Genomic DNA, 13,505 nt, shown 5'->3' with positions numbered 1-13,505 from the left:
AGGGTGACCAGGTTGTCAGAGGAAGCTGAATGGGGACAAGAGGGAGTAGGAAGATGTGTTTGGTGTTGGAATCATACAGGGAGTGGTGGAAAATGCAGAAGCTGGTGGGTTGCAAGGTGAGGACTATTGTATGGGAGGGAGTTAAGGGGTAAGGATGTAAATGTAGGAAATGGGATGGACACATTCAAGCAGTGGTGGGGCAAGGGGATTGAGAACAGGAATCCCAGCTGAGGAAAAAGGACATTTTGGAAACTCTTGAGGTAGGTGGCAACGTCAAAGCAGATGCGATGGAGACGGAGAAACTTCCATCATTTAACCATCTCCTTTGTCCGTTTCCCCAGCTCTACTTCTTTTGCTTTTCCCATTTTACTTACAGCCACAATGCTGGTTGATCACCCTTCTCCATTTCCTCCCATCAGTCACCCAATCTTCTTCCAATCCTACTGCATTTGAGTATCTCATCACCACATCTTTCCATCTGGTCTGAGGCTTTCCTCTTTACCTTCTTCCCAGCAGTCCCATCTCCATCACTTGCATCACATTTTCTCTCTCTCGCTCCATAACAGATGACCATACTATTTTAATCTCTTAGCTATTTCCTTCGATACTCCTACAATCTTCACGGACTCCCTGATGTGCTGGTTCCTGATTTTGTCCTTTTTCATTACTCCACTCATCCATCTCAGCATCTGCATCTTATTAATATTCAGTTGTTGTTCCTCTCTTTTTGATGTTGCCCAAGTTTCTGCACTAGATTACAAGGCCTTGCTCTACTTAGTAATACTTACTTTGTAACATCTTCCAGCTTTGATGAAACGTTATTGGCCTGAAAAGTTAATCCTATGTTTCTTTTTCAACAGATGCTTGCTGACCTGTGGAGGGTTCCCAGCGTTTTGTTTTTACTTCAGATTTCCAGCATCTGCAGTGTTTTGCATTTTTAAATTTAATCATTTACATGTGTCCTTAATTATACAGTATTAACTATTAGGAATTTAAGAGTTTTAGTTTGCTGCAATGAATAGATGCTCAGCAATATAACTATTCTGCACTCCGTGAATTCATCAAGCACCCCAGGTCAGGTACACCAGAGATCGGAAAGAACAGTCAAGCTCTCAATGGTATGGAGAGGCAATGCCTTACCCATTAATCTAAGCTGGGCCAAACCTTTGCTATAGTTTCTAGCAGAAAAATGGTGAGAAATTATTGAAGCTAACATATGCATGGTGATAACAGTTAAGGATTTCAAGTTGGCCATAATTGGAGTACAATATCACTTGGTACAGATCACGGGACAACAGAATTTCTGGAGCGTGGAGCTCGTGCTTTTATTTCTTCTCCTGAGGCAGACGTTTTTTAACCATGTTCCAGCCAGCAACTTTCCCCACTGTAGAATTTTCCAATCTAATTAGAGGTGGGATTGAGAATACAGACAAGAACATTTGAAATACATACATTAAATGGGGAAGAATGTTGAATTTTAAAATATTGACTTTGCCCATAGGAACATATGAACATGGGAACAGGGAAGGTTCCATTAGATTGGAAAATAGCAAATGTAACTCCTTTATTCAAAAAGGGAGGGCGACAGAAAGCAGGAACCTACAAGCCAGTTAGCTTAAAATATGTTATAGGGAAAATGTTAGGAGCTATTATAAAAGACGTTAAAGCGGGGCACTTAGATAAGTTCAAGGCAATCAGGCAGAGTCAACATGGTTTTGTGAAGGGGAAGTCATGTTCAACTAATTTATTAGAGTTCTTTGAAGAAGTCACATGTGTTGTGGACAAAGGGGAACTGGTGGATGCATTGTACTTAGATTTCCAGAAGGCATTTGAGAATGTGCAACATCAAAGGTTATTGTGGAAAATAAAAGCTTGTGGTGTAGGGGTTAACATATTGGTATGGATGGAAAATTGGTTTAGCTAACAGGAAACAGAGGGTAGCCATAAATGGTTCTTTTTCTGATTGGTGGGATGTAACAAGTGGTGTCCCATAGGAACCAGTGCTGGGGTCTCAACTCAAAATTTACAATTTATATAAATGACTTGGATGAAGGGACAGATGGATGGTGTGGTTACTAAATTTGCTGACATCACAAAGACAGGTACGAAAGTAAGTTGCGAAGAGGACGTAAGGGGCTACAAAGTGACATAGGTTATGGGTGGGGGGGATGTGAAATTGTCCATTTTGACAGGAAGAAAAGAAGCATATTATCTAAATAGTGAGAGATTGCAGAGCTCTGAGATTCAGAGGGATCTGGGTGTCCTAGTGCATGAATCACCAAAGGCTGGTATGCAGGCACAGCAAGTAATTAGGAAAGCTAATAGAATGTTATTGTTTATTACGAGGGGAATTGAATACAAAAGTAGGGAGGTTATGCTTCAGTTGTACAGGGTACTGGTTAGACCACATCAGGAGAACTGCGTACAGCACTGGTCTCTTTATTTAAGGAAAGATGTAAATGCGTTAGAAACAGTTCAGAGAAGGTTTACTAGGCTAATAATGGGAATGGTGGATTCTCTTATGAGGAAAGGCTGGACAGGTTAGGCTTGTATCCCACTGGAGTTTAGAAGAGCAAAAGATTACCTGATTGAAACCTTTAAGATCCTGAGGGGTCTTGACAGGGTGGATGTGGAGATGTTTCCTCTTGTGGGAGAATCTAGAACTAGGGCTCATGGTTTAAAAATAAGGGGGTCACCTATTTAAGACAGAGGTGAGGAGAATTGTTTTCCCTCAGAGAGTCATGGTCTTTGGAACTCTCTTCCTCAAAAGACAGTGGAAACAGGGTCTTTGAATATTTTTAAGGCAGAGCTGGATAGTTTCTTGATTAACAAGGGGGTGAAAGGCTATCAGGGGTAGGCAGAAGGTTACAATCAGATCAGCCATGACCTTATTGAATGGCAAAGCAGGCTTGGAGGGCCGAGTGGGCTACTCCTGCTCCATGTTCATATGGCTGTCCTATGACGAGATTGGGGTAACTGGGCCTGTATTCTCTAGAGTTTCGAAGAATGAGAGGTGATCTCATTGAAATTTACAAAATATTTAAAGGGTTAGACGGGGTAGGTGCAGGTAAAATGCTTCCCCTGGTTGAGGAATCTAGAACCAGAGGACACAATTTCAAAATAAGGGGGAAGTCACTTAGAACTGACTTGAGGAGAAATCTTTTAACTCAGAGGGTTATGAATCTTTGGAATTCTCTATCCCAGAGGGCTGCGGAAGCTCAGTCATTGAGTATGTTTAAAGCAGAAATTGACAGATTTCTAAGTGTCCATAATGTAAAAGGATATGGGGATACTGTAGGAAAAAGGCATTGAAGTGGATGATCAGCCATGATTGTATTGAATGGCAGAGCAGTAGGCTCGATGAGCTGAATGGTCTAATCTTGTTCCTAACCTTGTGCTCATTTCTCTCCTTTCACATTTATTTAGCCACTCTGTTGCAAATAGCATTAGGTCGTGCAGATTGAAACTAAGCTAAAACTATTTCCATTGTTAATTATTTTGAAGTAATTTTAGTCACTCACCTATCCTAAAATATTGAAAATGAAAACAGATACTATTTAGCTCACCAATTTCTTTATCTTCATAAATAACCTGACCTGACATTTTATTTATAAAAATTACTGACTTATTTCAATACAGGATTCATTCAAGAATCTGATAAAAATAGCATACAAAATAAAAAATATAATTCTGTAGAATTCCAATATTAAAACTAGATATACATTTGGTAAAATGTCACTTTCATTGTCCCATTCCCAAATAGCTGATATTTTACAAAACTGAAGTAGGGAACAAACTAGTTTAAAATTCAGAATTAGTTTAAACTTAAGCTCATTTGGTAAAAGAATTTCCAAAACGCTAACTTCAATCACCCTGGCATAACACCCAAAGTTATATTTGAGCACATTAATTTACAATATATTAACATTTATTTAAATCAAAATCTAAATATTTGACAGTAAAGCAGATCACTACCTGTTTGCTTAGAGAAAACCAGAATCAGTGGTTTCTGAAGAGGCAATTTGACAGGTTGGAATAATTTGAATTGTGTGCTCATTTATTAATTAAAAATAGGCCAAGTCCTCTCACAACAGGTCAATACTCAAACCACCACCTAGCTGCAGTAAATTTGGATAAATTGATTCTGGATTCTGAGCTTACTTTTTGCACTTCCCTCACTAATAAAAGCCTGGTTATGGCTCATGTGCACGGTGCATTAGTGGACAATTGTGCCAAGACATTATTCTGATACCATAATTTCCCCCAAAAGTGTTCCCGATTATAGGGGCTGGAGTCGAGAGCAGCTGTTTCCCCAATGGGGCGGCAGAAAAAGTCAGAAGAAGCTCACTATTCTTGTAAATCTCTAGGCAAACATTTATAAAGCTACAAAGGCCTGCAGGCAGACTGACACACCCATTGCATCCTTTTTTAACCAGGCAACAGCATACGGATATGGGTTAAATAACTTAAATACCATGTTTTTTGTAGCTATCCCAAAACTGAGTTTATAATGGAGGTCACTTATGCTTGATGCTTTAGAGTAGTAATTTTATACAGGAACACCCTGAAACCTCAGTGCTATATCCACAAGCTCTTTCCCCAGTGCCTCTTGGTTCCCTCCGTGGCTGAACTCTTCCGATAACTCCCTAAAGGTACAGCATATCCGCCTTGACTTGATATCTTCCCTGTATATGCCATGTTTCCATTTATATCGTGCATCCCCATATAAAGCAATTAAAGATCTCCTTGGCAAATTAATGGCTACTTCTACATCTTTGTAAGGGACTGGCCTTTGACCTGTGTCACTAGTCCTTTTCATGCTACAGTTGTCTGTGCAATGAACTGGAATGTTATCTCCATGGAAATTAAACATGCTCTCTGAATTACCAGTTACTGGATCATATGATGGTGCATTGCACACCATTTCATTACGATGTAGCGGGATGAAATTCTCTGAGTCACAAGACATTGATAATGTGGTTTCAGACAGCAGGTTCACGCTGACCAGACGCTCACCCCACAGCCACCAGTCATCAAAGTGTGGGTCAATGGAAGAGCCTCGTTCTGGTCTATAATCCAGGTTACATTGCTCCACAGGAAAAAAGCTTTTCAACATAGGGTGTTGTATCATTCGGTTTATGAGGAGATGGCTGAAGCATGGCAGGCCACTGAAGCTTCCCACTTTCAACTTGTGCTTTTTAAAATTCACTTTTGGGCCATAGTCCTGTATGTTGACAAAGAAAAACATTAGTAATACTGAACGAAAACACAAAAGTAACTACAGTATTGTTGTTGAAAAAGAAACATGCTATCTAAGCTTTTCGTCTTACACTCATCGGGATACCTCACAAGAAATTACCGAACAGTAACATGGGAACAACCATTTATACTGCATGAGAAGAGCATACTGATTAGTTAGCAAGTGGACTCTGATTGGTTAGCAAGTGGACTCTGATTGGTGGAGGCATTGCCACGCTGAATGCAGGTTTGAATTTGAACAAGCTGGGCAGTTAACTAAGGTGAACAAGGCAGAAGAGAGATACGGAAATCCTGTCGGAGAGCAGAGCAGTACTTCTTCCCCACTAGAGCTGTACCTTGAGTGTCCTGCCATCCATTCTTAATTAGCACATTCTCTTAGATAATATCAACACCTCTTTGTTCCTTTGTCTGTGACATCTTTTGATTATCTGCTCCTATCACTGCTTGCTTGTCCCTACAACCACCACCACCCCCCCACCTTAAACCAGCTTATATTTCACCCCTCTCCTAATATTACACAGTTCTGTTGAAGGGTCATGAGTACTCGAAACGTCAACTCTTTTCTTCTCCGCCGATGCTGTCAGACCTGCTGAGTTTTTCCAGGTAATTCTGTTTTTGTTTTGGGCAGTTAACTGCTCCGTGCTGCATTCTCCATGGCAATGCCTCCACCAATCAGAGCCCACTTGCCAACTAATCAGCACTCTCTTCCTATGCAGTATAAATTGTTGTTCCCCCGTTACAGTTTGGTAATTTCTAGTGAGCTATCCTGATGAGTGCAAGATGAAAAGCTTAGTTATCGTGTCTCTTTTTCAGCAATATTCAAGTTCTGTACTACTACTTCTGTACGACTACAGTATTGTCAACAATTAGATTATTATTTTTAATTTTAAAACTTTTCATCAAACCATTGTGGATGGAATAGCAGACAAAATAAAAAAGCCAATTTTCACAGGTGTAACATCATAGGACCAAACAATACAAAGCAGCTTTAATTGATAGTCTGAGATAAAAGGCTGTATTTTTCCCCAAGTGGAATGCACAAAGTATTTTAAATCAATTAACTTGTACGCAGGGAGTGCTGCAGTTTTGGAAATTCCATCTTTTGGATGAGACATTAAACAGAAATTTCCATTTGCCCCCTCAGGAGAATGTAAAAGAACCAATGGGACTATTCAAAGAACAGCAGAACAGTTCTCCCAGTGAATCAACATTTAGCCCTCAACCTAAATTGCTAAAAATGAGATCATCTATTCACTGATTGCTTGTTGTGTAATCTTGCTGTACACATATTGGTTCCCTTGTGTTACAGTAGTGACTGCACTTCAAAAAGTACTGTGAAGCGCTTTGAAAGAGCCTGATGATATGAAAGTTGCTAGATAAATACATAATGTTTCCTTTCAGATCAAGGCAAGCATCATGATATGACAAACATGTCAACTTGCTCAACCGACTGCAAATCCCTTTACTTTCCTCATTACCTTGTCTGCTTCACTCACTGATATTTAACTGACCACAATGTCAGCCACAGTCCACTCATCAACTCCCATTTTTAAAAAAAATCAATTATCCACTCAAGTTCATTTTGAATTTGTTCTGATATGAAATTCAAATATTCTTTTCTATAAACCTACCCAGAATGGAACTACACTGAGGCCAATGTGATATTAAATTATAACACTCGAAGATCTAAATGACATTCAAAAGAAATGGAATTGGATTAATGATTGTGCATTATTATGATGTTTGCTTGTGGTTACCTATCTCAGTAACTCCTTCAACTCAATGGATCATTTAAACAAAAATATTCAGCAAAAAGAAAAATGAAAGCTCAGTGGGGTGCTTCCAGTTAGCCAACATGGTGTTCAACATCATGTTCCACGAGGCTGAGGACAATACTATATTGAGAATATAGAACACAAGAAAGCAAACTTTCAAACCAGGAAACCTAAAATGATCAGTGTAAGTATGAGTGCATTTTTTTTAAACAATAGTGGCAGGTTACTTTAGGATCCTAAGTTTGATTTGCACTAAAGAACCCTCTGTAAGGCAACAGCATATAACCAATCATGTATTTGTAAGGACTGATAGGTGGCAGGATCAATGTAATTGGGCGATTTGGGAAAGATTGTCCCACAAGTGATGGAAAGTTGGTTTGTGCCAATGCCAAGACTCTGTCAAACAGGAAAGAAATTAAATATTAACAGTTTCTACCTTCAATCACTCAAAATAACCAAAAACTTAATATTCTGTCATTCACCCAGGCAAAAAAAGAAGTGTTGTAAAACTGGATGTGTAAAACTGTTCCGACAATGACCCATAAGAGCATGTTTTTCCTCTGAGACAGGGAAAGCTAACCTGTTTCTTGCGTCCAGACTGTGAGGGTTTCCACTCGTTGCTATCCATCAGGTTCACCAGTTCTGTTTCCTCCTCTTCATTCATAAAATTGTCTAATAAAAATACTCCAGGAAATGGAAAAGTCCAGCCACTTAAACTAGAAGAGTCATCCCCCACTGCCAAGCCCGATGCGGGGTGATAAATGAAGTGGTACTTTTTCTGTGGAAAGAGCATTTGTGACAGTGTTTCACCTCCTTCAGGAACATTGACGAAATGAACATTTAGCCCACTAGCAAGCAAGTAAGGGAGTTAAGTCATACTGACTCGAAAGGTTAACTTTGTTTCTCTCTCCACAGATGCTGCCAGACCTGTTGAGTTTTTCCAGCATTTTCTGTTTTTATTCCCAATTTCCAGCATCTGCAGTCTTTTGCTTTTATTTTAGAGTTAATTCATATACAAGCAAGAAAACATCAGAGATAAGACTGACTTGTTTGTACAAAAGAAAAAGGCAAAGATTCAAAAAGTTGAGACACTGGGACAAGATCTGGTGTATAACTACAAAACATTGTAGTTATCCCAGTGTCAGCTACTTTGTTTCCTAGAGGTGCTTAGCAGGGGTCAAATGCCCAGGATGGGGTGTTCTATTGGAAAAATACCAAGATGGAGAGAGCTATTGAAATAAATTGTAAAAGTATTCTATGAAATATCTAAGGCACTTAAAAGGAGAGCCATTTCTCACTGCTCAGTAGAATTGATAACATTACTGTGGTATAAGGGTCTGGCACATATAGGGTTAACGTGGGACTGAGCATAGTACCACCCACAGTGATATAACAGAACACATGATCCACACCTAGGAGTCACTCTAGGTGTTAGACAGAGCCATGTGCACAAGTAAGCATGGAAACAGCTCCTAGCTTGAACCCTTTACTGTGTATATGTACACAGTGCTTGTAGTTAATAAGTATATACAGTTAACCTACTTAAAACTGTGCATTAAGACCTACCAAGCAATAACCAATACCCTACAACAATTACCATTTTAGAACCAGCAATCTACAATATCTTTTAAAGTGGAGTGAGCACTGCTATTACCTCATGAATGTTTTGAATTTAGGCAGCATAAGGGCACAGTTGCCACATGATCCATGAGCTAGAACTTTCTTCAGTTCAACATCTGCAAGACTGAAGCCATTCTAGTTGGTTCCCATCGGAATTTTGCACCTCAGACACCAACTGCTTGTTCACATGAAACTGAAATGTGGTGACCTGAGCCACACTTTACTTTAAACATCACATTAGTACATTGCCAAGACCACTCATGTCCACTTCTGTTCCAAATCACAAGGGGTGAAACTTCCCTATTGGCAGAAAGGTCAAGATTTATGGTGATTGGCAAAAGAAGCAAAGGTGACATGAGAAAAAACTCTTTTTATGCAGAACATAGTTGCAATCTGGAATGCCTGGTGAAGGCAGATTCCATTGTGGCTTTCAAAAGGGAATTGGATCAGCATTTCAAGGGAAAGAAAATGCAGGGACAGAGAATGATTGGTTAAATTGCTAATACCGAAAGCCAGCTTGCACTTGATGGGCCGAATGGCCTTCCTGTGCCGTAACCATTCTATGGTTCTATTCCACAGGTCCACCATACACAAACATCCATTCTCTAATCTCCAGCCCAGCTCCTATTCCGCTCGCAGTCTGCACCTCCATCTGAACCATCCTTCATCAGATCCCTATTTCCCTCATAAGTCAATCTCAAGATTCTTGTGCTCATTGTCAAATCGCTCCATGGCCCCACTCAAACCTTGTCCCATTCTATGTCCCAGCACATCCTCCCTTATCTCTTCCATCAAAAATAAATTGTCCCACCATTGTGCAGTCATGCTCCTTAATTTCTCTCCCACTCAATACCCTCCACTCCTTGGAGGGTTTTGCTGAATGGAAGGTCTTGTTCAAGGCAACTTTTTATTCATTCATGGATGTGGGTTTCACTGGCTGGGCCAGCATTTATTGCCCATTCCTAGTTGCTCTTGAGATGGTGGCGGTGTGCCACTTTCTTGAACCGCTGCAGTCCATGTGGTGTAGGTACACCCACAGTGCTGTTAGAAGGGAGTTCTAGGGTTTTGATCCAACGACAGTGAAGAAACGGCAATATATTTTCAAGTCAGGATGGTGAGCAACTTGGAAGAGAACTTCCAGGCAGTGATGTTCCCATCGATCTGCTGCCCTTGTCCTTCTAGGTAGTAGTGGTCGTGGATTTGGAAGGTGCTGTCGAAGGAGGCTTGGTGAATTCCCGCAGTCCATCTTGTAGATGGTACACACTGCTGCTACTGTGTGTTAGTGGTGGAGGGAGTGAATGCTTGTGGATGGGGTGCCAATCAAGCGGGCTGCTTTGTCCTGGACAGTATCAAGCTTCTTGTGTTGTGGGAGCTACACTCATCCAGGCAAGTGGGGAGTATTCCATCACATTCCTGACTTGTGCCTTGTAGGTGGTGAACAGGCTTTGGGGAGTCAGGAGGCGAGTTACCCATCATAGGATTCCTAGCCTCTGACCTGCTCTTGTAGCCACAGCATTTATGTGGCTAGTCCAGTTCAGTTTCTGGTCAATGGTAACCCCCAGGATGTTGATAGTGGGGGAATCAGTGATGATAATGCCATTGAACTTCAAGAAGCAATCGTTAGATTCTCACTTGTTGGAGATGGTCATTGCCTGGCACTTGTGTGACACGAATGCTACTTGCCACTTGTCAGTCCATGCCTGGATATTGTCCAGGTCTTGCTGCACTTGGACATGGACTGCTTCAGTGTCTGAGGATTCACGAATGGTGCTGAACATTGTGCAATCATCGGTGAACATCCCCACTTCTGACCTTATGATGGAAGGAAGGTTATTGATGAAGCAGTTGAAGATGGTTCAGCCAAGGACACTACCCTGAGGAACTCCTGCAGTGATGTCCTGGAGCTGAGATGGCTGACCTCCAACAACCATAACCATCTTCCTTAGTGCTAGGTATGACTCCAACCAGTGGAGAGTTTTCTCCCTGATTCCCATTAATTCCAATTTTGCTAGGGCTCCTTGATGCCACACTCGGCCAAATGCTGCCGTGATGCCAAGGGCAGTCACTCTCACCTCACCTCGGCAGCTCAGCACTTTTATCCATATTTCAACCAAGGCTGTAATGAGGTCAGGAGCTGACTGACCCTGGCGGAACCCAAACTGGGCATCAGTGAGCAAGTTATTGCTAAACAAGTGCCGCTTGATAGCACTGCTGATGACCCCTTCCATTACTTTACTGATGATGGAGAGGAGACTGATGGGGCGGTAATTGGCGGGTTGGATTTGTCCTGCTTTTTGTGTACAGGCCATACCTGAGCAATTTTCCACATAGCCAGGTAGATGCCAGTGTTGTAGCTGTACTGGAACAGCTTGGCCAGGGACGCGGCAAGTTCTGGAGCACGTCTTCAGTACTGTTGCTGGAATATTGTCAGGTTGGTTGTGGGATCGCTTAGCTCTGTCTACTACTTGTTGCTTAAGCTGTTTGACATGCAAGTAGTCCTGTGTTATAACTTCATCAGGTTGACACCTCATTTTTAGATATATGCCTTTACACTATCCAGTGTCTTCAGCCTTTTCTTGATATCACGTAGAGTAAATCGAATGGGTTGAAGGCTGGCATCTGTGATGCTGGGGACCTCCGGAGGAGGCCGAGATGGATCATCCACTCAGCACTTCTGGCTGAAGGTTGTTGCAAATGCTTCAGCCTTATCTTTTGCACTGATGTGCTGGGCTCCCCCATCATTGACGAGGGGGATATCTGTGCATACTCCTCCTCCAGTGAGTTGTTTAATTGTCCACCACCATTCACGACTGGATGTGGCAGTACTGCAGAGCTTAGATCTAATCCTTTTGTTGTGGGATCGTTTAGTTCTGTCTACCACCTGTTCCTTTGCTGTTTGGCATGCAAGTAGTCATGTAGTAGACATAGCTTCACCAGGTTGACACCTCATTTTTAGGTATGCCTGGTGCTGCTCCTGGCATGCCCTCCTGCAATCTTCATTGAACCAGGGTTGATCCCCTGGCTTGTTGATAATCATAGAGCAGGGGTTATGCTGTGCCATGAGGTTACAGATTGTGTTCAAGTACAATTCTGCTGCTGCTGCTGACCCACAGCACCTCATGGATGCCCAGTCTTCAGTTACTAGGTCTGCTCGAAACCTATTCCGTTTAGCATGGTGGTAGTGCCACAAAACACAATGGAGGGTATCATCAACATGACGGCAGGTGCATCTGCGGCAGGCAGGTGGTGAGGATGAGGTCAAGTACGTTTTTCCCCCTTGTTGGTTCCCTCACCACCTGCCGCAGACCCAGTCTAGCAGCTATATCCTTTACGACTCGGCCTGTAATGGTGCTACCAAACCACTCTTGGTGATGGACATTGAAGTCCCCACCCAGAGTACATTCCTTACCCTTGCCACCCTCAGTGAACCATCCAAGTGATGTTTAACATGAAGAAGCACTGATTCATTAGCTGTATGTGGTAATCAGCAGTAAGTTTCCTTGCCCATGTTTGACCTGGTAGTTGGAGGGGCCGGAGTTGATGTTGAGGACTGTACTGCCTCCTCTGCAGGTGATTCCGTGAGGATGACTAGTCTGTATGATTGATGTATGATTCTGCGAGGGTGACTAGTCTGTGAGACAGCTCTCTAGGACTTTGCAGAGGGTGGTCTGTCCAATTTAATTTCTTTTTTGAGACTTTGTAGCGGTTTGATACAACTGAGCGGCTTGTTAGGCCATTTCAGAGGGCATTTAAGAGTCTGCGCTCACAGATTGATTTTATTGAATACAAATTCCACCATCTGCCATGGTGGGATTCAAACCCAGGTACCCCCAGAGCATTACTCTAGGTTTCTGGATTACTAGTCCAGTGACAATACCACTGCGCCATTGCCTTCCCCTAAACTTGGACCCATAACTTTCTAGGTACAGTGGCAGAGACAGGAGTTAAATATGACTGGGTGTAAGATCCTGTACCAGTCTAAGTGAAGGGGTGCACTGCACCCTCAGTGCTTTTCAGCTGCTGACTGACCTGCTCTGTATTTCCACCATTTTCTGATCTCGTTTCAAGTTTCCAATATTGCAGGTTTTATATAACAATTATTATATTATATATTACAATTATCTTAACACAAAACTAAAATGCTGCTGGGAATCCGAAATAGACAATGGAGGAAATACGCAGCAGGTTCAGGTAGCATCTGTGGAAAGAGCAAAAGTTTAATGTTTCAGGATTTATCGCTGTTGTTGTTGCTCTATCCACTCACCCATCAATAAATCAGTTTTCACTGCTCAGATCCAGTGTTTGGTTTATTCTCTTACCTGCTGGAACTGGGCAAACCGTTCAAGCCTGCCCCGCTCACACATCAGGCACGAACGGATCCCTTTGCAGCCGCAGTTTGGCTGTCCGGTGCTCTCCGCGGCCATGGTCACCTATTTCTTCCCCTCCGACTCAAAGCCACCGGTCCGAACCTAGGAAGGCCGCCATAGCAGCCACTACATCAGGTCCAGAGAAGGCCAGAGTTGGAGCCGCCAAAGAGCGGAGAATGCGGAGAATGCGCAGGCGCGGGTGCTAACAGCCGTCACTGAGCGGAGTGCGCAGGCGCTAACCGCCGTCACTGAGAGCGGGGAGTGCGCAGATGCTAACTGCCGTCACGGAGCGGAGAGTGCGCAGGCGCTACTGCCGTCACTGAGAGCGGAGAATGCGCAGGCGCTACTGCCGTCACTGAGAGCGGGGAGTGCGCAGATGCTAACTGCCGTCAGAGAGCGGAGAGTGCGCAAGCGCTAAGAGAGCGGGGAATGCGCAGATACTAACTGCCGTCACAGAGCGGAGAGTGCGCAGGCGCTACTGCCG

General features: G+C 42.7%; 1 protein-coding gene across 1 annotated transcript; it reads right to left on the bottom strand.

The window, feature by feature from the left end:
* Positions 1-3,910: 3,910 nt before the first annotated feature.
* alkbh4 (alkB homolog 4, lysine demthylase) lies at positions 3,911-13,199 on the bottom strand. The gene is made up of 3 exons (XM_078548407.1): positions 12,974-13,199; positions 7,615-7,812; positions 3,911-5,224 (listed from the first exon to the last, which is right to left on the bottom strand). Exons 1-3 carry the CDS (start codon positions 13,076-13,078, stop codon positions 4,550-4,552), a joined length of 978 nt encoding a protein of 325 aa, XP_078404533.1. The 5' UTR covers positions 13,079-13,199; the 3' UTR covers positions 3,911-4,549.
* Between the last annotated feature and the right edge of the window lie 306 nt (positions 13,200-13,505).

This window comes from Cetorhinus maximus, chromosome 9 (assembly GCF_964194155.1).
Source record: "Cetorhinus maximus chromosome 9, sCetMax3.hap1.1, whole genome shotgun sequence".
Lineage (NCBI taxonomy): Eukaryota > Metazoa > Chordata > Chondrichthyes > Lamniformes > Cetorhinidae > Cetorhinus > Cetorhinus maximus.
Note: the sequence above shows the minus strand (reverse complement) of the source record. Positions and strands in the feature narration are given on the sequence as shown.